The sequence below is a fragment of the Mercenaria mercenaria genome, chromosome 19, assembly GCF_021730395.1.
Source record: "Mercenaria mercenaria strain notata chromosome 19, MADL_Memer_1, whole genome shotgun sequence".
NCBI classification, from domain to species: Eukaryota; Metazoa; Mollusca; class Bivalvia; order Venerida; family Veneridae; genus Mercenaria; species Mercenaria mercenaria.
This window is the reverse complement of record NC_069379.1, coordinates 38,460,618-38,484,570: the sequence shown is the minus strand read 5'-3', so window position 1 is coordinate 38,484,570 and position 23,953 is coordinate 38,460,618. Positions and strand designations below refer to the sequence as shown.

Genomic DNA, 23,953 nt, shown 5'->3' with positions numbered 1-23,953 from the left:
ACTTTACGACTGTTACTATCATTAAATGTCTGTGTTTTATTGTCATTATGGTTTGAAATTCTTTGGTCACTTTTGACATAGCTCGACATTTATGGTTTTTTACACAGGTGGAAGTAACGTATCTAGGACACAGTATGGGTCCATGAGCCATATAGCTTAACTTGTAACTTTTCAATTTATTACAATGATAATATTTCCTGAGAAAAAATGTTAAAACGTCATTTTGAAATTTTTTGCCCCTGTAACAGTGAGCCATTAAAAAGGTGAATTTGCGTTTTGACATGTGCATTTATTTATGACTGGATACTGTTTTATTTTGAAAACACATTGTTCAATTCTTTGTAAACGGCCATCAAGTTAATTAATCAGATCAAGAAAAAAAAAAGTATCTTCCAATCAGTATTGGGTACTTGTGGACTATTTGAAGAATAAGTAGACTATTGCTGAGTTTTTGCATTTGTATTTGGGTCACAGTCTGTACTGCTTATCTGTTGGACACTGACATTGACACTGACAGGGGAATATTCTGTAGTATATATACGTGGAAGGAATGATCCTTGTCGTGTTTTTGTTGGAGCCGCGGGCTCCAGACAGTAGTACGGTCGTAAAGAAAGGGTGCGAAAGTGTGATCAAGTTCCATAGTTATAGTATTTGATTGGGTCGATGATAGACGCCATGAAATCCTTAGCCGAACCGGCATTAAAAGCGGTAAATAGCTTATATTTCATTTTCTCGAGAATGAAATTTGATGTTAAAATTAAACTTTTTCTATTTGACAGAATGGTTGAGCCAATTTTATTATACTCTGCATCATATTTTAGCATTCATAACACAGATGTTTTAGATAGAATTCAAATGAATCTTGGGGTTAAACCGTCTACTCCAAATATGGCCGTTTTAGAAAAAAAAGATACTCTTAAAATATCTTATGTAAAGAGGGTGTATTGAATTATTGGATGAAAATAAGTAAAGATACAGGATCGCTTGTGCATAAGATTTTTCAACTTCAATACGAAAAATTATATAATGAAAGATGTACTTTTTGGGCAAAAATGCCTTTTTTATTGATAGTCTCGGATACATACGGCTACATATGGCATAACGTTCATGAAAACATCACTTTTGATATATTGAGATCACTTTAAGAGTGGAGTGGAGTGGTATTGTTCATAGTATGACCAAACTAGATTTTTATGTAAAATTTAAAACAGAATTTAGATATGAAAAGTATCTTGATTTTATTACAATTGATTATCTGAGAAAACTATTCACTTGTTTCGAATTATTAGCACATTCACTAGCTATCGGAACTGGAAGATATAAGATATTTATAAAAAGGTTCCATCCAAAAATATGTTCATGGACAATTCAGATAGTCATTTCACAGAAACCTACCGTTGCCTAACGTTCATTATTTTCCCTGCCCAAAACATGATATATAAACCAATTAATTAATTACTACATAGGACATGAAGCAAATGAGCATATCAGAAAACATACGAGTAAAAGAACTATAGTTTTGATAATGCTGAAAATATGTTTGGATGGAATCTTTTTATTTGTTAGCAATTTATAACTATAATCTGCCAAAACAATAATAGAATAATAGACAAATTGAAAAACAATAGACAACAGTAATGGATCAAACATATAAAGTAAAAACCAACGACCATCAGAAGCAAAAACATCAGTGGGAGTTAAAGATATTATATAAAATCATCCGGAAGCATAGTACGTATATATCATGTACATATCCATACATGTATACTGTTAAAGGCTTGCAGTTAGGAAGGACCTTGTTCTCGGAACGTGGCGTTTCTTCTTGGACACTTATCCTTCTTTTTAATATGAATATAATATAGTCTTCAACAAGAGGCATACATACATGTTTAAGATGTTTTGATGATATGAAATACTGAGTCTAACTCAAACAATAAACATTTGAGCCGTGCCATGGGAAAACCAACATCCGCGCAGTCTGGTCAGGATCCATACTGTTCGCTAACAGATTCTCTAATTGCAATAGGCTTTGAAAGCGAACAGCATGGAGCCTGACCAGACTGCGCGGATGCGCAGGCTGGTCTGGATCCACGCTGGCCGCAAACCCACTATGTTGGTTTTCTCATGGCACGGCTCATTTATTATCTTCTTTCTACCACCTATCTAAAGTGTAAAACAGAACTGATTTTGCTAGAATTTATTAAAATCAAAATGTTATATACAACAGCATGTCGTAATTAATATACCTCCATACCATTTCGAAATAAAATGAATCATTTGAACAAAATTTATATAAAACAAAAATATCGATCTGTTATTATAATACTGTCACGTGTACTGAGCGTTTTATATCAATTCTTTCTTGAGCTATCTGCTTCTGATTGTTATAAAATTTGTATAATAAATTCTTCTCAAGCTGCCTTGCTTCTGATTATTTTGGCAAAAGATTTTGTCTGAAACATTAACTAAAAATCTATACAAAAACTAATAAATTAAATATGTGGACCTTATCATATAAAACTCTAGCTGGTATCAAACAGCCTATATCTTTGATCTTAGTCTAGCTATATTTCAAACCAAACACGTTTCAACAACTTATCGCGAACCACTCGACCTAGGATGAGCATATGGATCGCAGACCCCTGCAAATATGAGCATACGCCGCAAGCTTGAGACTAATATTTCTTATACCCACCCATGTCCAAATCTTAACTCTGTTCCAAACCAAAATGTCTATATAACCTTAAACTGCTGATTCAGACTTGAAACCTAACACCGTTCCGTTTTAAACCTCCGTTTCAAACCTTGTCTCAAACACTACCAAGGCACAACACAATAAACTTAAACCATCAGCTTATATTGCGAGCAGGACCAATGGAATAAATTTTTTATCAAGAAGACCCAGCAAGCATGAACCGAAGCCGAAAATATAAGGGTACCTCACCCAGATTATCTTAAAGTTCAAGTATCAATTTTGGCTTAATTGTTATTTTTCAGCAAGTTCTCTTCGATCTTTACCCTTTTAAATCTGTCGACGATCTGACAAAACTAGATGCGCAGTGTATATTTATATGACCGTATGACGTCACTTATACGAATGTACCTGCGACTTTTACATAGGCCTCTGTATTCAAATAGTTACATGTAAATACTTACACCGGGACATTGTCGTGTACTTTGAGGTATTGATAATATCTAAATCATAAACTACTTACATTTTAATGTTTTAAACTTGTTAAGACTTTTGAAATTTTGTAAGTTTGTGAAGTAAATCAGTCGAACTTTTCCGGTTTGATTTAATAGGCATATACAAGTATTACTATAAGTGACAGTTAAATATAAATGCATGATATCGTCATGCTGAATGTCATGAAAAAACTGAATTGCTAAAGATATAATCATGTGTCCGCAAATAAAACAGAACATACCCGAGATCAATGGTTATTGCAAAGTAGATGCTGCCTTCAAACAACTAGTGTATATCGTATTAAACATACAAATTAAAGCACGGAACTTTCAGAATACTATGCAATAAATGTGGAGCAAACTCTATCCACTTGAGCTTTTATGTTCTAAAAGACTACTACATAAGTCAAATGAGAGATCTACACGCAAAATAAATAACGATATATGCACTGATTGTGGGAAATACCACGCTCCTGAAAACTGAAAACAATTAGTGGTGAAAGCGAACTGCTTTATTGCGCGTTGAGACCCCTCCCACCCCACCCCACTTCATTTTCACCCATCGCGTGTGGAAAAATTGCACCATTTACCACTGAGATCATATCAAACAGAAGACTAAAATTTCATATAGGTAAATAAAACAAAAACGTTGATCACACATTCTAGAAATGATAGTGTATGCACTAGAACATAATGCACATTATCAAACATACATGAACACTTATATTCATCATGAAACTTGAAACCAATACAACTAACATTGTGCATGTTTACTAATTGAAGCCTACAAGCCAAGCAACGGTCATTGCAATAAAATCTAGAGTACCAAATAATGGGTACAGCATGGTATAATTACAAACAGAACAGAACAAAACATCTTTTGTTCTCTCTCAGAAGAGGCAATATTAAGTGGCATTATCGTACTGTAGCCCTGTCTTTTTTTCTGAATAAAGTGATATGTGTCTTATATTTATTATATTCAACTAGTTATTTCCTATGACAATAGAAATAAGGATTCCCCGATTAAGAATTGTTGTAAAATGAATCAAATTTCTTACTTCCTTAGAGACGACCTGGTATAAAAAATAACATTTAGTGCTGTGTACATGTAATACATTAGCTTCGCTCTCCCAGAGATTTCCTATAATTCTTTTTTGTATTATTTTTCTCGCACGGTTACAAACACGTGATTATCAATTCAACAATCCACTGCTATTGAATCATAAAAAACAAAGACAAATATCAAACAGGGAATGCCACGTACCAAAAGCGCAGCCTTATGTTGCCACAGCTTACATTTACGAGCACGATTATGTTTATATGTATATGTTTGTCGCCTCACTTATTATACGTGTACGTTATTCCATACCGTTTATCATTATAATATGGCCTGCGAGAAATAACTAAACTGAATTAAAAACATCAGTTATCTTAGTAGATCACGCTAGTAATGAAAACAGTAAAAAGAAGCAAGTTATTTCTTATATATTGAACTAGTCTAAACAGTGCTTTAAGGGTCTTCCAGACAAAAGCCATACATTCTTGCGCAGCATCTTGTAAGCTCAATATATCATACTGACAAAACTACTATGTGTTATTTTCCGTTAACTTGAGTCGTTTTGTCAATGTACTCCAGACACAAGGCATCTGCTTTGCCCCGTCGTCTTTTTTTCCCCAGCGCAATGCCACTTCCTGTCGCACTGTGATGAGCATGTCTTCCAAATGATCCTTCTTATGGTACTTTTCAAACACGTTTATACATTCTGTGATAAACCAGGAACCGATGCTAGGTCTCCGAAACGATCTGTAGCCTATCGAGGAAAGTATAGTAAATGTAATTTACAATAGTAATTTCTTTAACCATACATAAGTATAAATGCTTTTTGATTTTGTATGCAACTCGAAGGTTCTGTATAACGTTTATCTGATTATACAGACAGACATAACTAAGGCGGTGAAATATTTATTGGCTGTGAAAGACATTTTGTTGCCTCTATTTTCTTTATTATAGCATTGACTGTAATCTGGGTAGAACCAGTGTCTTTACAAAAACCACGTTTGTGACTTTCTAAAACGAATATTTAAATTCTTACATTTACAAAGCCTCCCCCTACCACACCCCCAGAAAAAAAAGAAAAGCAGGGAGGGTCAGTAACTCCAAGTGATCGACACTGAAAATGTTCTAATTAGAAGAAGATAAATGAGTTGAATAAGTGACATGTCAATGGGTCATCCAACAGGCGTGCGCAAGATCGATAGATATAAATAATTGAGCCATGCCATGGGAAAACCAACATAGTGGGTATGCGACCAGCATGGATCCAGACCAGCCTGCGCATCCGCGCAGTCTGGTCAGGATCCATGCTGTTCGCTAACAGTTTCTCCAATTCCAATAGGCTTTAAAAGCGAACAGCATGGAGCCTGACGCGCAGGCTGGTCTGGATCCATGCTGGTCGCAAACCCACTATGTTGGTTTTCTCATGGCACGGCTCATATGTGTCTTGCCTCATATGATGTCCGGGAGTGACACCTTTGGTCTTCCTGAACATTAAAGCTGGACAATCAACATTACTTTTGGAAGCAACGTAAAGAAAAAAAACCAAACAACTCAATGTGCATCATACCCAATGTTGTTGCATAAGCCAGTAATGTGTCGGCATCAGCTGGGATGTGAATAATTTCATCAGCTTCATCTTTGGTATCGTTCTGTCCAGCTTCCGGTCTATTCTCATCATCTGCATCATCTGTTTCTTGTGAATCCTGTTGCGCAGATCCTCTACATGCCTGGATGAAGAAAACTTTAGGTCTACCTGAAAACAAACAATTTAAGTTTAAATGAATTACTGTGAAATCATCAATATTTGTTGAAGACATATTTTCGTAGATTCCGTTGTTGCGTAAATCCGTAAAACGGTTTAGCTAATCATGTTGTACATACAGAAACAGTAACAAGTAAATAAGCTTTAATGAAACAACAAATACCTACCTGCAAATTTAGGCATATTTTTGTTGTTGAAAAATTGCCGGATATACTCTACTGATATAGTGCCATTCTTCGTCTTTATACCACCCTACAATAAACAAAATGCATTGGAAACTCTCTTTTAACGGTCTAGAATTATACAGTCGAAACACTGGCAACAGACCAGAAAGTAAAAATGCTAATGTAAGTGATATACTCTAGCTCTATGTATAGAATGATGACCATGGTCATGAACGGGAAAATATACTACAGGGGGTAGGACGTAAATGGTGTCTTTCGGTGGTTTAAGTGAGAAAAGTGTGTCTACTGGGTAAATATGGCGGATTTTATTGACAAATCATCACCCTTGGGCGAATATTTTGTCAAGTAAGTGAGTTTTTCTTTTACTTTGGAAACATTGCATGCGTGCATTACGTGAACACGCTATTTATCTCCACCCGACAATTTACCCCGAGTCTGTACATTGCGCCGTAAAACAGTTATTGAACGCTTTATACGGAGATAGATAGTTCAAGTCCTGTTCAAGTCCACTTTTCCTACAATATTTGTGAAAAACAGTACAAGTTCGACCAAATTTACGACAGCCAGTGCTTTAGAATGATTAATTCTTACTTACGACTGCATAACACAGGTGCAAGAACCTTTTATTGCCGATTTATTATTGTTTAAGCCGATTGCAGTATCTTACGTGGAACTTTAAAACAATTTGGTCTGTATTCGGGTCACTATGTACTGTGCAAGAGTTAGTAGTATGACACCACTCTAATGTACAAGCGCTAGGAAAGTCACCACAAAACATATCCATAGTCGAACCGTTTTCAGTTGTGACGTTTTATATTTGCAAGCTAGCATAAGACAAGTTAACAAAGGGTAATTTATTGTGTTGTACTGAATTCCATAAAGTGTGCATAAATGTAAGTACATGCTAAATGCAATCAGTAATTATCGGGTGGAGATAAATAGCGTGGTCACAGAATGCAAGCAAGTAAAGGAAAAACTCACTTACTTGACAAAATATCCGCCCTAGGGTGATGATCTGTCAACAAAATCCGCCATATTTACCCAATAGACACAATAGTCTCACTTACACCACCGAAAGACACCATTTACGTCCTACCCCCTGTACTAGCTCATTTCTCACCTAAACGAGCAGTTTGACAAAAGGTACTGTGCATATTGGACACTGTGTAATTTATCTTCCATTGTGCACCAGCGACACTTTTACAATGTTTCTTATCACAGAGACACACTATTTTTGTCAATGTTATAGAAAAACTTTCAAACATTTCGCTAGTCAATTTCCTACCCAGACTACATGCCTTGTGTACATGTAGGCGAAACGTAAACAAAACGAGAGTACTCTGTGCAGTATACATACCTATACGATAAAACACGAAATGATGAATGAAAGTCGTATTATAAATTATTCTGAATGTGCATTCACACAATGGTATACATATGTCTTGTTATTAGCCTAAAAAATCACAATGCACGTTACATACATTTTTCACATTAACCAGTAAGAATATCTGTTATTTTCAAATGTCAAATATGCGCTACAGTATACTTAATAATACACAAACATTATTGTTCAAACTAAAAAGTGTTTTGTTGCTGACTGTGGATAGGAATCCAGAAACGGATCACTATGTTTTCATTTGCCAAAGACAAACAACCTGTGTCTATCATTTTTTTTATCTTGATGGGTTGTATTTAGTGGAGAGAGAAGGGGTAGTAAAGCAGCCCGAGACAGTGTTGTTTCTGATGCAGTTCTATAGAAAATATATGAGCCATGCCATGGGAAAACCAACATAGTGGCTTTGCGACCAGCATGGATCCAGACCAGCCTGCGCATCCGCGCAGTCTGGTCAGGATCCATGCTGTTCGCTAACGGTTTCTCTAATTACAATAGGCTTTGAAAGCGAACAGCATGGATCCTGACCAGACTGCGCGGATGCGCTGGCTGGTCTGGATCCATGCTGGTCGCAAAGCCACTATGTTGGTTTTCCCATGGCACGGCTCATATGTGACAGAAAAAAAAACCCTCTTAGAAGCTACATTACCCTACCTTCCTATTCATTGTTTATATTTTAACAGTAGGTAAGAATTTGTAATACAAATTAGGTCTAGCTATGTGTGTGAACACTGGACATCATAAATTTTATATAATACAAGGAATAGGTTAAGTTCATTTATTTTATGCTAACTAATGAAATACTGTATTATATCAGTTAAATATTTTCATATCTCATCACTCACACTGTGAAAATATGAAATCTATATTTTCACACTAAAATCTTATGTAATCTTCCTATAGGAAATTTTGGGTATTTTCATATCCGGGATAGTACCTTGTACTAATTATATGTATATAATTATATGTATTTGCATTTTGATATTTTGATTAACGTTTTCCCGCCATTTGACGTTACGTTATCAGTTTTACGTCACGTCCGTTGTTTATATTTGTATGTGTATTATCCTGATGAAGGCGTTAGCCGAAACGTTGATGAGATAAAAAAAACTATACATAATACGTGTTGTTGTTGAAATACCTATCATATTTTCACACTGTGAGAGATATAGCTCCGCCCCCTCAATGCATTGTGTATGAATTTTAAATTATTTGCTTAAAACAGGATGAAAACTGTAGTCGCACTTTGTTCTTTATAGTATATTTCTCGATTCAAATTATTTTACTTAAAGAGAATTTCATACCGTTATGCAGCAAAAAATAAAATAAAATGGAACTTTATGTTGCATGCGTCTTTATAACGTCACAGCACGTCTGACGTCATGTCTGTTTACGCGCGTCGGTTTCCCGCGCTGAGATTAAAACAGTTGCAAAATGCACATCTCAACGTAATTGAGCATAAAATAAAAAGAAAATTTGTTTGTTTTTCGTGAATATGGAATATATCTCACCTCGAAGTGAGAAAATTTTCACATTTTCACTCGCGCTACGCGCTCGTGAAAATATTTGAAATTTTCTCACTTCTCAGTGAGATATATTCCATATTCACTCAAAACAAACAAATATCCTCTATATACATCTCATTTACATTTCTTTAAATTTTCGGAAAGAAGAGATAGTATCCTTCTATCCTTCTATGTCATCGATATACTGGTTTTTATGCACATATGTACCTATTAAAACAATATGTGTATATTCAATACTAGTTAATAGCGACATATTTTTTAAACTACAAGTAATGGTAAATTCTATCAAGCTTATCAAATGCCATTCTAGCCTTACACACTTATCAAATGCTTATTTCAAGCTAACAAACCTATCAAATGCTTATTTCAAGCTAACAAACCAATCAAATGCTTATTTCAAGCTAAGAAACCAATCAAATGCTTATTTCAAGCTAAGAAACCTATCAAATGCTTATTTCAAGCTAACAAACCAATCAAATGCTTATTTCAAGCTAAGAAACCTATCAAATGCTTATTTCAAGCTAACAAACCTATCAAATGCTTATTTCAAGCTAACAAACCAATCAAATGCTATTTTCAAGCTAAGAAACCTATCAAATGCTTATTTCAAGCTAAGAAACCTATCAAATGCTTATTTCAAGCTAACAAACCTATCAAATGCTTATTTCAAGCTAACAAACCAATCAAATGCTTATTTCAAGCTAACAAACCTATCAAATGCTTATTTCAAGCTAACAAACCTATCAAATGCTTATTTCAAGCTAACAAACTTATCAAATGCTTATTTCAAGCTAACAAACCAATCAAATGCTTATTTCAAGCTTGCAAATTTATCACATCCTTATTCACGGTGTAAATCCATAACGGATACCTCTTAAGGCAATTTACCGTGCCCAGCACCTCGAAGCGTAGGCAACGGAGCCTCGCAACTAAAACAAGCGAGTTGTCAAGAAATACAGACGTAGTAAGTAAAAGTTTGCTGTTGGTTCACAATAAATGTTTGGGAGTGTGCCTTCAGGGAACTTGTTATATATATTTCTTATGAATGTATGGCTAAAAATGAACCTTCAACAATTCAATTTCATAAAATAGTGAAAACAACTGACAGGTGTAAGCTGGAGTGGCCGTGAACACGCAGATGTTTCCACATTATTTCAATACATGTCACGTTTTCGTCAAGGACATTGGTTCGGACACCCTCTTCCCGGTATACATACTTTACTCGTAATAATATACGATCCGTGCTGTCATTTGAAGAGATACAGCAACACGCAAATTGAATCCAAACAAAATGGCAACGGCACCGGAGTCCTTTAAAAAAATTGCACCGCAGTCCTTTAAGCATGTGATGTTCACTTTAGTGAGCTTAACTGCTAGTACAAGTGTGTTAATATTGATGGTATTTATGTATTTTATATTAAAAATTGTGGACATTTTGCTCATATAATAATTTTAATAATTTTTATTATAATTTTTGGTTTCTTTTGAAACATGCACTGAAGTTTTTGCTCCAAACATTTGACAGTTTATAAAGACAAATAGCCAGTTTCTCCTCTTAAACATAATGCATTTTACAAACGTGGATGACGTCAGAAAAGTCGCATACATAAGCAGTGCATAATGAGGAAAACTTTGTGCACTAACTGGAGTTTTATTTTGTTTCAGTGTGTCGACTGACTAAGATTATTCAAATGATAAGTCTTTCGAAAATATTTGTTTCAAAGGCTTTCCCTTTCTGACTGTTTTCTGTTGCATTGTTTTTGCGCTACCAACAAGTTCCTACACATATGAATATATACACATATGAATATATACTCAATATCTCTTTGTCTCATCTTGTTATAATCACGTCACTATTTAAATTTTATATGTGGTCATTATCACCACCTCTGTCATTTATACGCAACAGGAGACGTGTATTTCATATAATTTTATATGTTTTCACAAATGGTGTTTTGTATGTAATAACTAGTGAGAAACCTCGTGGTGGCGAGATAGTTCCTCGAAAAATGAGCTACAAAGCCTGTCATTTTATAATTATAACCAGTAGGGGAAACTTCCCGTTCGGGAAATCAATTTATGGCTTTTCTCTACTTCCCGAACTGGAAACTTCTTACTGAATATAGTAACTTGTTTCTCGTTAAGGTAGCGAAAACATAATATTTTGATTTGCTTCCATCACAAGGCCCGGTCATAAGAGTATACATAGTGTCATTAAATGTGATATGCCAATTTAAAGTTAGATACTTTATCTACATTTTTACCGTTCAGATTTTTTTTAAATGTCAAAACAAAATTGTTATTTAACTTATATATTTTTTTATTTCAAATCTTCCCGAACCGGAAATGTAACTACCCAATCGGAAAACAGATATGTATGTTTACATTGAATCTGTATTCAGTCATAATTATGACCCCTTTTCCACTTATATTTTGTTATTTGCTTAACTTAAGTACTCTTTGAAAGACGAATAATTCAATATAAATCTATAATGGGAAAAGTTACGTTAAATTTTTGAAAAACAGTAATTTCATTGTTATGTTTTTTTCTTAGGATACTTGGTTCAAATGCAGCGACTGGGTTTTGCATTTTTCTTTTCTTAGGTTACGTACTGCTATTTTCTCGTTCTAAACTGTTTATTTTTTCAGTATTACTTTTTTTGGGTTTATGCAACCACAGACTGGACTTCCGTTCTAAATTAAAACAATGTTTATTGTTAGGGAATGAGAAATATATATTGTTCTAGGACGTATATTTCAGTTTATTATATACCTATATAAATTCTGTCAAAAATACAGCTTGCATTTTACAAGGAAATACGAACAGGCTGAAAAAAATCCCGTATTGTACCTTCCAAAAATCCCGTATTGTACCTTCCGTATTGTATGTTGCCAGACTACTTTCATTAATATGCGTGAGCTGACACAGCGCACACAAAAACATAACTCATTTCATTTTAACATCAACAAACATATAAGATTTCGTTCGATTACAAATAAAAAAACAAAAAGGTGGCGATATTCCCTGGGTTTCTCGTTCCTTCTTTGGTTGGACAGTATGGTGGTATTGTTGTCCAACTTTGTGTCATCTTTTCGATATTATGACTAAGTAATTATGTTTTCTGTCTAATCAAGTATTTGGGATTTTCATGTTTATGAATTGAACACATGTTTTAGTTATGAACAAATGTTTAAAAATAAACACGTCTGGCATTGCCAGACATTTTTAATCAACTTGATGTTTTCGTGTTCAATTCAACACTAGCTCATTTGCCCCTTGTATGACACAAATAAACAAAGAGGGAACTCTTCACCTGGGCAATAGGAAAATATAAAAGGGTCATTTCAACAGTAGCTAGATCTGGGATTTTTTATTCGGCTCTCGTGGATTTTGCAAGAACGGATCACACTCGGCGCATGCGCGCCTCGTGAGATCCGATCTGGCAAAATCCACGAGAGCCGAATACAGCGTCCCAAATCGAACTACTGTTATAATAATCCTATTATATGTTAGAGTTTGGACACACCTAAATAGCGTTTGTATAATACATGAATTCATACTTGAAAACAGCTACTGAAGCAAATATGTTGTGAGTTAGAAAAACTATAGAATTGTAAGACGAGTTTCTCTTTATACAGGACGCATTTAAAGTATTAAGTACTTGCTATTTATATCAAAATCAGCATTTTTTTCAGGAACACGTATGTTAGCAGTTTTTCCGTACATCATTTAATGCCAAGTCAATATGATATTATGTGTACGAACTTTCTTTGTGAGTGAAGTAGTAGAATAAAAAGCTTAGAGCCGATTTTATACATCATGCAACACGGAACAGCTTAAAGGAGTCCTGTGTCACACAACTTAAAAGGAGTCCGGCGACATATATTTTGTACAATTTGCATTTGCCAAAAGGACTCCCGTGCTTTGGGAGTGCTTATGAAAATACCGGTACCTTATAACATACGCTTTTTCCTCGTTTTATGGAGCACTTGTCTGAATGGTAATTTTGGACTGTGCATGGAACTAATTTTTAACTCTTTTACACTGTATAAAGAAATACTTATACTGCAACTAGCATACTTTTATCGAAATATTTGTCATGGTTTACAAAATACACCGTGATCTGGGCAATTTATTTTCGATACAGCACGTTGTCTTGCCCTTCATTGCATTCAATACATATCATACTACAAAAAAAAAACGTATCAAAAGTTCCGTGAGACATGGCGAGAGTCTTAATAAATCATACTAACGTCATTTTACCTTTCTTTATAAACACTTTTTCACCGGAGTCCATCATACCTTGTTTGTTTTGAGCTGTGAGGCTCCTATGCCCTGCGCTTCGAGGTACTGGGCACGGTAAAATGCGCTACGAGGTATCTTTTACGGATTGACACCGTGTTTTTTAATTTTATAAACTAATCAAATACTTATTTCAAGATGATCAAATGGAATTATGAAAGTTGTATAATACCATCTTACTAACATTTCAAAAGGACGCCCAACTACATAATGTAAGTAACACTATATTAGATATGAAAATATCTGTTACTTGTTATAGATTTATACCTACCTCATTTCCATGACTCATAATTACACAAATAAAGCAGTAATAATGTGTTTCAAAGGAATCATTCAGCCTTCTTCGTACGTCGTTAAGAACTACGTCCACTTGTTCTGTACTTAAATCTTGTGTTACATGCTTTCTAGGATCGAACACTTCGAAACGTAACTTGTTACCGCCGAAAAAACCTTTCAGCTTTTCTACATCCTTTTCTCTGCCTAATGAAATTGCAAAGGTTGAAATAAGTAATCATGATAATACATAAAAATGTATCTTTGTTACTCTACTGGGGTGAAATTCTTTGTGATGAACTATATAGAGATTCGTTTCCCAACCTTTAAAAATGTGCTGACAAAATCGTTTTAGAACAACCGACACCGAGAAGTGTAGTAAGCATTTAATGTTTAGGGAAGAAAGCATTTAATGTTAATGGATAAAAATAGCACCGCTCATAACATCACAGAATGAACGGAAACAGCAGCCAAGTGGTAACATTATCGATGAAACTAGGGGTCGTGAGTTCAAGCCCCATGTATGAGTGTTTCACACTTGTAAGACAAAGAACCAGAGAAGCTTCTGGAACGGGAGTCTTCTATATCTTGCACAATCATCCAACTAAAATTCCTCCAGTTGTCTGGAGGTGTCACCCATATTTGTTTCCAGCGGATACTATAACAAGTGTACAATTAGAGGAAAAAAGAAACAGATTAATTCTAATAATTGTTATTTTTCTCACCTTTTCTTTTTTCATCGGAGTTTAGAATGAGTAGAATACCATTTTTCCCCGAGTTGTCATAGTAACTTTGTCCTTCGTCGTCCATGTAATATGGGAGATCTGAGCTATCTACCTCTGAAAAGTCAACACATACATCATATCTTGCGTCAAGTATAAGGCCAGACTATACAAGACAGGTATGAGTGTACGGCCGCACCGAACAGACTGTAAATGTCTTAACTCTTATACTGTAGATTTCCCGAAGCTTTGAAAATTTAAAGTTTGAGCAAGTTCTGCATTATGGAATAAACTTTGATCTGATCACGCAAAACTACATTAGTACACAGAATGGCTTTGATTAAATAATATCAGTTATTTATTCAATATTTCAAATACAAATATTTTAACACAAGATTACTTCTTGTAATTAGTTATTATGTATAAGTTTTTATACAAGGTACAAGATTGCTTTTGAGATACTGACTCCATGTACATATCTTCCGACTCTTTAAACATTACTACTGTCAAACATGTCCGTACAGACCATCCTTAGGTAATGAAAAAGGTGGTCTGTTTTGACAGGTTGTCTGGCATCACATGTAAATTTACGTTGTTTATGGTTAACCAGGAAGAAAAAAAACAGTGACCTGTATCTGCAGGTTTTGTAGTACCTAGTGGTCTTTATTGGGAGATTGCCTTTAGAAAAGAGTTGACTGCATATAAAGTTCAGTGAAACAGTGTATCGGTCGTTATATGACTTTCAATAATTTTACATAGATAAACGCACCCAACATAAAATACTTTAAATAGTGATACGGAAAACAATAAGTATTTTAAAGAACTTATCAAACCTGTGCGCCCCCGTTTAGATGGTACTGCTGTATCTGAAAGAAAACACTTTACATTGCACAACGAATTAAGAATTGTCACGCCATATACAGAAATAACTTTAAGGGAACTTAGGAAAAAGGAGGTGTTCCAAATGATTGCTTTAATTGATATTAGAATAATTCATTAATTCGGTATTTTGTAAAGCTATTTTCACGCAATCATTTCTTGTGAAGTCTGTGTTGAAAAGACCATGAAGAGTATTGTGAATGCACGCCTGAAATGGTACATGGAGACTAACAACCTGTTCGCAACGCAACAAGCTGGCTTCAGACAATTCCGCACCACTGAGGACCAGACCACCTATCTATCGCAAGAGATAGAGGACGCCTTCCAAGAGCAGAAAGTCGTGCTTACAGCATTGATTGATCTGTAGCGAGCGTTTGACAAAGTCTGGACTGATGGACTTCTCGTCAAACTGATGAGGAGTGGAGCAGGAGGTCACATGCTGAGGTGGATTAAGTCATACCTCTACAACAGGAGAGCAAGAGTCAGCTTAGAACATGCCAGCAGGAGGAAGTTCCTGTTGTGTCATGGTGTCCCACAAGGCGGAGTCTTATCCCCTACAATCTTCCTGCTTTTCATCAATGATCTGGTGTCTGAACTACCGAAAGGAGTTAAGGCTGCACTCTACGCTGACGATCTGGTGTTATGGTGTAAGAAAGAACATGCCACTACAGCCACGTACAGGATGCAAGAAGCCATCAACAAGCTTGGGCGGAAGATTGGTGTGTCTCGATCAATACAGAGAAATCGTCCACCACACTATTCTCCCTGTCGTCAAAGCAGAGGGCGGGTAAATCAAGATGGGAAATACTTTGCTGATTGAAGCAGACGAGGCAAAATATCTCGGAGTGACCTTTGACAAACGGCTAACCTGGAAACCCCACATTAGTCAAGCAGAAGGGAAGGCCCGTAGGAAGCTTGCCATGATGCGCAAACTTGCTGGAACAACGTGGGGAGCAAATGAGCAAATACTCAAGACAGTACATCAGGGAACAGTGAGACTCCATTTAGAGTACAGCAGAAGTAGTATCAGAGGGACATGGATATGAAAACATTAGACTGAAAATCCAGATGTATAGACTGACGTGTGAATTTAAAATTTGTTTAAAGAACAACGTTTAAACAGCGTGAGGATGTAAATATTTTTAGAAGATATAGTATGCCATATGGGGTTAATCCACGAGAGCTGATGCTGCTGCTGCTGCTGCTGCTGCTGCTGCTGCTGATGCTACCACTACTGTTTCCTTGAGTAAATGAGTACAATGAGGAGGTAAATTGCGTAATTATGAGGTAAAATGAGTAAATGAGGAGGTAACATAAGTAATGAGGAGGTAAAATGAGTAATTAGGAGGGCGCTGTTGGCGCTCATAAATGCGCTTTTGGCGCTTTCTGCACCAGTCTTTAAATACCTCGCAAGGAGATATCTGCTACTAAAATTTAAGGTCGTAGAAATGAATCGATTTATTAAATAGTTTGACATTCCTTCATAATTATATATATATATATGCCTCCCTTACAACGATGCAGTCCTCCCTTACAACTATAAAGGCTTCACTCACATATATACAGACTTCCCTCACAATTATGCAGACCTCCCTCACGCCTACCTCACAACTATATAGACTTCCCTCACATCTATACAGTCCTCCCTCACGCCGATTTCTTAACTATACAGACTTCCCTCACAACTACGCAGACCTCCCTCTAGGCTTACTCACAACTATACAGACTTCCCTCACATCTATACAGTCCTCCCTCACGCCTTCCTCACAAACAGACTTCCCTCACAACAATGCAGACTTCCCTCACAACAATACAGACTTCCCTCACAACAATGCAAACCTCCCTCACATCAATGCAGACTTCCCTCACAACTATACAGACTTCCCTCACAACTATACAGATCTCCCTCAAAACTATTTATAACTCCCTCACAACTATTCAGAACTCCCTCACAACTATTCAGATCTCCCTCACGACAATACAGACTTCCCTCACAACAATATAGACTTCCCTCACAACAATACAGACTTCCCTCACAACAATACAAACCTCCCTCACAACAATGCAGACTTCCCTCACAACAATATAGACTTTCCTCACAACAATACAGACTTCCCTCACAACAATACATACTTCCCTCACAACTATTCAGACTTCCCTCACAACTATACAGACTTCCCTCACAACAATACACGTGTATGCTAAAATGTGTATAACAGCACAATCTGTCAGTATTAAAATGAATGCACATATGACTCCTCCTCATTCGTAATTTGGACGCCGAGTGCGCTGTTTAAGTGCGATATTTGTCTCAAAGTGATTGGAGGACGGAATAATTTAACCGGCCGCGGAGATGAGCACATGCGACGTTTGTGGCAAGATTTTCAGCAGACGAGATAACATGTTACGTCATAAGAAGACGATGCACGACGATGAAAGCGGTGAATCGGTCAAGGCATGAAGGGGGCAATTAGCCGGATATGCCTCCGTGGTCCACTCGAATGTAGTCCATATCAATATATAGTGCAATTTTCCCGCCTAGTAAAGGCCATTTTCATGCCAGATATAAGCTTTATTGATGCTTGATTTTAAAAAGGAACGTCCGCAGATGATTTTAAGCTACGTTATATGCTTCAAAAGTTGATTTGAAGCTGCCTTGTAAAATGAAAGTGAAAGTAGGTATTTCCTGATGTCTACCTACGCAATATTAGCGTTTTCATCACGTGTCTCAGTCACGTGACCATGGTTTCACTGCATTATGGTCAACCCCATATTTTTTGAGTATATTTTGATTGCCTAAAGACAGACCTTCAAGACAAGGGTAGTCTCGCAGTAAGTGAAAGGCTAGAAATCTTGATAAAAATATGTTATAAGTTGTTAATTTTATATAGAAAGTAGTAGCGGAGGCATTTAATACCTTCATACCTAAAATGAAAAATTCGCACTTCGTGAAAATTGCTTCAACCGATGTAAAACTGGTAATTTTTGATCAGAATTGAGCAATAAGCACCATTTTAAGACAAACGTGGCATATCATTTGCATATTTTTGGCAAATTTGAGATTTTTTTCGGAAAGTAGGCAAAATTCTGATTTTTAAGGTGATTCCCCACATCTCAGTTTTGCATCAGCGACACCATTTTAGGTAAGAATGACAGAAATCGATTATTTTTCGTGTACTTCTAGCTGTTTCTTGCAAACGAATTATAAAAATAAGAAAAGTAAGGCCGTATGATACTATATTTAATGAAACATTGGCATTATCTATGCCCCTGACACGTTTTTTTGCAGGTGTGGACTGTCTGTCTGAATGGGGCATAATTCCGACAGTAGCCATTCTTTCAAACTGAAAGTTGGCAAAATTGTTGACAATTGACTTACGTACAATAATTGACTGCAACAGAACGATTTTGAAAACTTTGGCATTTCTCAATACAGGGGAAATGGACGTCTCGGATGATGAGAGCGATAATGAATTCTCAAACACAAATGATTATAGAGAGGATGATGATGATACCTCCTCCGACGAAACAGAGCATCCGTGGAGTATCATTATAGACCAAACGTTTGAAAAGTTGCAACCGGAATACATTGAAAGAGTTCAAAGCTATATGGAGGTCTCATGATAGATACCGCTAGGAATCGCGTTTTTCGCGATATGAGAGACAAATATAGGAAAACGATAGCGAAAGCCTTTGCTAACGATATGCTATGGTACCGTGATCTTAAAGAAGATCCTATTTATAGAGCCATTAAGGAAACGGCATCCGATCTGGAGTTGATGGATGGGTACCCTATTGAGGATGTGTGGAAGTACGCGATTAGCAAAAGGAAGTACCTGTTTGAAAATGTTCTAAAAACATACGAACCCCCAGAAATAACGGAAACAGCACCAGTTCGACAGGATGGAGCTGGAGTTGGAGCTGGAAAAGTGCTACAGATAGACGTCGAGGGGCCGGCGCAGAGGGTCGAGCGTTGGGCAGAAAGCGAACTGTTAAGGTTAAAAAATCAGCCCCGAATATGCATTATTGGAAAACGTTATTAATGTGGTTGAAAAAGAAAAGACAATTAAACTGTAAACATGACTTTGTTTTATCTAGCAATTACTATTATTGAATGAGGAGGAGGTGATTTCTTGCTATGTCTACAAGAAAATAAATAAAATTGACTATAATATGAAAAATGAAAATAAAGTAACACCAAAATTACAAAGTTTGTTGACTTTTTTTCACCAGTTATCTAAGAAGAGATTATGTTCCGCCTTACCGCACACAGTGTAATTAAAACCGATTGAAAGCTCTTAAACAGTCGATAAGATCGTTATCATACCGTTACCATTTATTTCATTCGCATGTATTGATATAACAATTATTGGGTTCAATATTTGTTTTCATTTAATATTTCTTTTTTATATAAAGTATGATTGTATACGATTAAGAATTTCATTTATGATAGGACAATAGAAAATAGATTAAGAAATGATAATAAGTCCGGAATGTTGGGTTGGCTTTAGGGCATTAACCGGGGTGACCTTGACCCAATGACTCATCGGCAGGTCAGGCTGCTCCTATTGTTTAGTATTAGGGTTGGGCTATGACGTCATGGGAGTTTCCGACCTCACAGGCTGTTATACGATACCCGCCCCATTGTTCTTGCGCGGTCATGGATGATGTCATGGGGTCACGTGATAGCCTCGGAGCCTCGGAGGCAAATTCCGAAATCGGCCGCACTATACTACTTATAAGCTACTACATGTAGAGTGATTTTAAAATACTGAACTTGTAGTGTATGCTCATAATCTGTCTCGTTTTACTTTGGTAATATCAGTTCTTGAAAAAAAAGCCGAAAAAAAAAAAAACCAGGTGGACGAATCATTTTCATTTTATGATTACAAATATTTCAATAAATTTACATACATAAATGTTCTATACCTTAAATACATTTATAAACAACAATCATTATTAATTTTATTAAATATATAAAAGTCAGAGCTTCCCATACCTGTACGTGCCTTTTTAGCAGACGGTCCAGCGGTATCTGCAATAAGGAATATTTACTTTGGAAAAAAAGAACTAAGTATTATAAGGAAATGATCAGAAGTGTTAAAAGTACAGAATGCATGAAATGCACATTTCATAAAACGACTGATATTTGATGACGGTATGATTCAAAATAATGTTTGAAACAAGAAACAAAAAAATGATATGAAATTCAGAAGTAGTGCCAACGAACTTGGATATACTCAGTCCATCGGGGATCCACTTAACATTTCTAACCTAGTGTTAATTGAAAAAAAAATTGAAACAGACAAGTGAGAATGTAACTGTTAAAAGGCGAGTAGTCAAATCGTTAACATGAATAGCGAGATGAATAAGATAAGTTACACCACAAATGAAAACAGAAAGAGTCCTCGCCTCCATTGAAACAATATGTTTGTTAAGTGACTTCTGTGGAATATGGCACCATGTCAAAAGCACGTCGCACTCTCTTAACCAAATTTATACAGTCATTCTGAGACGTTTTGCAGTCTCTAATATTTGGGCGTATAATGGGACTTTAAGGATGCGTAGAGCTTATATATACTTATATATACTATCTTTGAATCAGATTTTCCTAACCAAACCACGACTTTATATGCCGTTTAGTTACATACAGTTGATATTAGTGCTGTATGGTCGTACAAAAACCCTTTATTTTGAAATACTAAATGTCTGCAGTTGACACTCGACGTATGAAATAGAATATATAGTTTTATATAAGACTCTACCATTTACAGTCTCCTGCACTGGAGGTGGTTGAAGTGGTGTTTGCCTTAAAGCTGACTGATCTGCATCTGTGGTGGTCTGATGGCTACTTCTTTCTACAGAAAAAAGGTGAAGAAATCATGCCTGATGCTGTTATAATTATATGTTATGCAGTAATGTTAAGTTTAACCTAGCTGCTTTGGCTTTGTTAACGAAGATTTTAATGACGCTGACTCCACGTTTTTATTTTTTTATTTACATCTTGCAACGCAAATACACAAGAAAGCTGAACGAGCAGCGTATAACAAGACCTAGACTAGCCACTAGACTGATAGTTTGTCACAAAATTTCAACTTTTGTATTTTTTCTCTTATTTTATGTGATAGTGACAAATGCAAGTCTATTTTAGAGATTTTCGCAGAGAAGTGGTTGTCATATTATCATGATGTTGGACATAGAATATAGACTGGCTACATTCACAATTTTGTATGGATAATACACGTTTTATTGTGTATTAACGTCTGCAGAAGCCCGCGGGATTGTTTGTGACCAAGACCGAAGGTCGAGGTCACAAACATATCCGAAGGGCTTCTGCAGACGTTAATACACAAAACAAACGTGTATTGTCGCTATTCTTGCATAAAAATATATTTCACGACGATTTATGTATTGTTTTCATATGTGATGACTTGACGATTCCCGTACATTTTTTATTTACCATTCCAGTTGTTCTTGGAAACGGTAAACATGTTTTAAATATCCGTATCGAGGGCCCGGACATAAACAACACTATCAAAAGCACATCCTGAAGGATTTTAAGCGATTTTTTTATCTCTCATTATAACAAACATAAACTTACCAATAATTGTTCATATCATTTCACAATTTGGTGGACTCGATCACAATTTCAAGAATAATAACTTTACATTCGAGTTATATTGAGTACGGACACGCAGTTGGAGTACGGATGAGTACGAACGTAGTGTCAAGTTTCCAAGCTGTTTATATAAATTCTTCGAGAAATTAGATAAAAACATACTGACTGATACTTACCAAAATCATAAATATGATACCTAAAAACAAAGAATCCTACAGGTAAACACGCGATTCTTTAACATTCACGGTTGTCTACAAAATTTGAATTGACGCAGAGTTCTAAAAGGGGAGTAAACAAAGGAAGAAACGAGTACCGCCAATGTTTGGGGCAGCGTATTTGGCGTTAGTTACTGATACAGTAAAACATTCTATGGTTTAGATTGCATCTTTAATGCTTCAAGAAGAGGTTTTTATGAAAGAAAAAAGACGCAGATACCAGTTGTCAATCTGCGCAGAATTACATATACGTCCCTGGGAAAGCATTTCAAAAATAAAAATCGGGTATTAACAGCACGTGAATTGCCTTGTTTGCACACGGTTTTTCTCCCGTTAATACATGGGCGGATCCAGTGAAAAAAGTAGTTTTTATGCAAGAATAAAGATAAAAATTAAAAGATATATGTCATAGTCTAGGAGCTAGTCTAAACAAGACCATCCTTGTTTGAGCCTGAAAAGTAAGCATTCTATGTTTTTTTTGTAAAGCAAGATTTAAAAAAAGCAAAACCAAAATGAATAAATAAAAAAGAAACACCTTTAGATATAAATCAATCAGATGTAAATGTTTGTCTTATACGTAATATATTCTCGCGGTAACTCATGTTCAACCTATTTCTGTTATACAGATTGTTTTAGTTTCCTTATTTTGGTTTTCTTTTCTTTGTGTTATTTGATTAAATTTATATTACCTGTCCCTGTATTTAAGAGTTCATTTATGTCTGTTTCTGCCTTTTCTACCAACATTTTTATATCAATATTACCACTGTCTTCGCAAATCTTTTTCAGAACATCATACTTTCCTGGTTTTAAATGTTCTTTAGATGCTAAAGCATCGAACTTGGCTAGTAAAGTTTTCTTTGATTGAAGCAAGCTGCGGGGTACATATCCTTTAAAATGTTCAACGAAACTGTCGTATTCTTCTCCCTGGCTGCCAAGTTCATCTGATATTGTTGTAAGCAATAGTTTATGACGTTTGGTTACTGGATCTAGAGCCATTGCAACAGAAATATAGGTCACTGTTAAGTTTTTTTTTACATCACAAAATTACTTCCTTGATATATACAAATTTTCTCTAAAATATGTCACTGTTGAATTTTGTTATAAAAGCTTTTCAGTCACAGTATACTAAATACTCCTTTTATCCTGATGTAACATTTGTAAACCTTAAGCGTGAATATAAACATTTAACAGTTGAAAGGCCACAGTATAATATGATATCTCTTTGTTCATAGTAGCGTTATGAGTTTTCAATGTTAACTTCCTTGAATTGATCGTTAGATTATACCCCAGTCACACATACGGCGCGGATAGCTACGTCTAGCCACGGATAGAAACATAGTAATCCGTATCGCTCCGTATCAATCTTTACCTGAGCCGTACCTTAAAGTAGTAACCCGTATCAATTCGTACCAATCCGTACGGCTCAGGTACGGATCGATACGGATTACTACGTTTCTATCCGTAGCTAAACGTTGCTATCCGCGCCGTATGTGTGACTGTGGTATTACACAATGCATGTTTAAACATTGAGACCTGCTGACGTTTTACATGTACAATATCGTAATTGACGTGCTTATTCGCAATTTTCGTGGCCTTCTTCAGACATAATTTGTTTACGGGAATGACTTACTCAACTTTTTTGGTCGATTACCAAAAGAATATAGCATTTCTGATCGTAATTTACAAATTAACTTGGTTTTGTTTCGTTATAAGTACTGTACATGATGGGTTTTTTCGGCCGGGGGAGATGTATTTGTGATTGTTTTCGCTTTAAAGACTTCTTGGTTTGAAGGGAAAACCAGAAAGAATTTATTGTTTCATGTCGTTTTAGAC

The 23,953-nt window shown here is 35.8% G+C and overlaps 1 protein-coding gene across 3 annotated transcripts; it reads right to left on the bottom strand.

Moving 5' to 3' along the window:
• Positions 1-1,221: 1,221 nt before the first annotated feature.
• LOC123542671 (caspase-14-like) lies at positions 1,222-23,408 on the bottom strand. 3 transcript variants are annotated; one of them, XM_045328619.2, is made up of 9 exons: positions 22,810-23,408; positions 21,052-21,144; positions 20,286-20,321; positions 15,241-15,273; positions 14,411-14,524; positions 13,684-13,892; positions 6,173-6,257; positions 5,811-5,996; positions 1,222-4,997 (listed from the first exon to the last, which is right to left on the bottom strand). In XM_045328619.2, the coding sequence occupies exons 1-9, from the start codon at positions 23,114-23,116 to the stop codon at positions 4,774-4,776; spliced, it is 1,287 nt and encodes a 428-aa protein (XP_045184554.2). In that variant the 5' UTR covers positions 23,117-23,408; the 3' UTR covers positions 1,222-4,773. The 3 variants fall into 3 exon arrangements, with proteins under 3 accessions (XP_045184554.2, XP_045184555.2, XP_045184556.2); XM_045328620.2 differs by lacking the exon at positions 15,241-15,273; XM_045328621.2 differs by lacking the exons at positions 15,241-15,273; positions 20,286-20,321; positions 21,052-21,144 and having other exon boundaries at positions 22,810-23,407.
• Positions 23,409-23,953: the final 545 nt, after the last annotated feature.

What these genes read in the sequence shown, in the direction of transcription:
- LOC123542671 (XM_045328619.2), bottom strand. Translation starts at nt 23,116, where the DNA reads ATGGCTCTAGATCCAGTAACCAAACGTCATAAACTATTGCTTACAACA. An exon ending in ACTCTTAAATACAGGGACAG is followed by an intron (nt 21,145 to 22,809) that starts GTAATATAAATT and finishes TTTTTTCTGTAG; the next exon opens with AAAGAAGTAGCCATCAGACC. An exon ending in ATCTAAACGGGGGCGCACAG is followed by an intron (nt 14,525 to 15,240) that starts GTTTGATAAGTT and finishes TTGACTTTTCAG; the next exon opens with AGGTAGATAGCTCAGATCTC.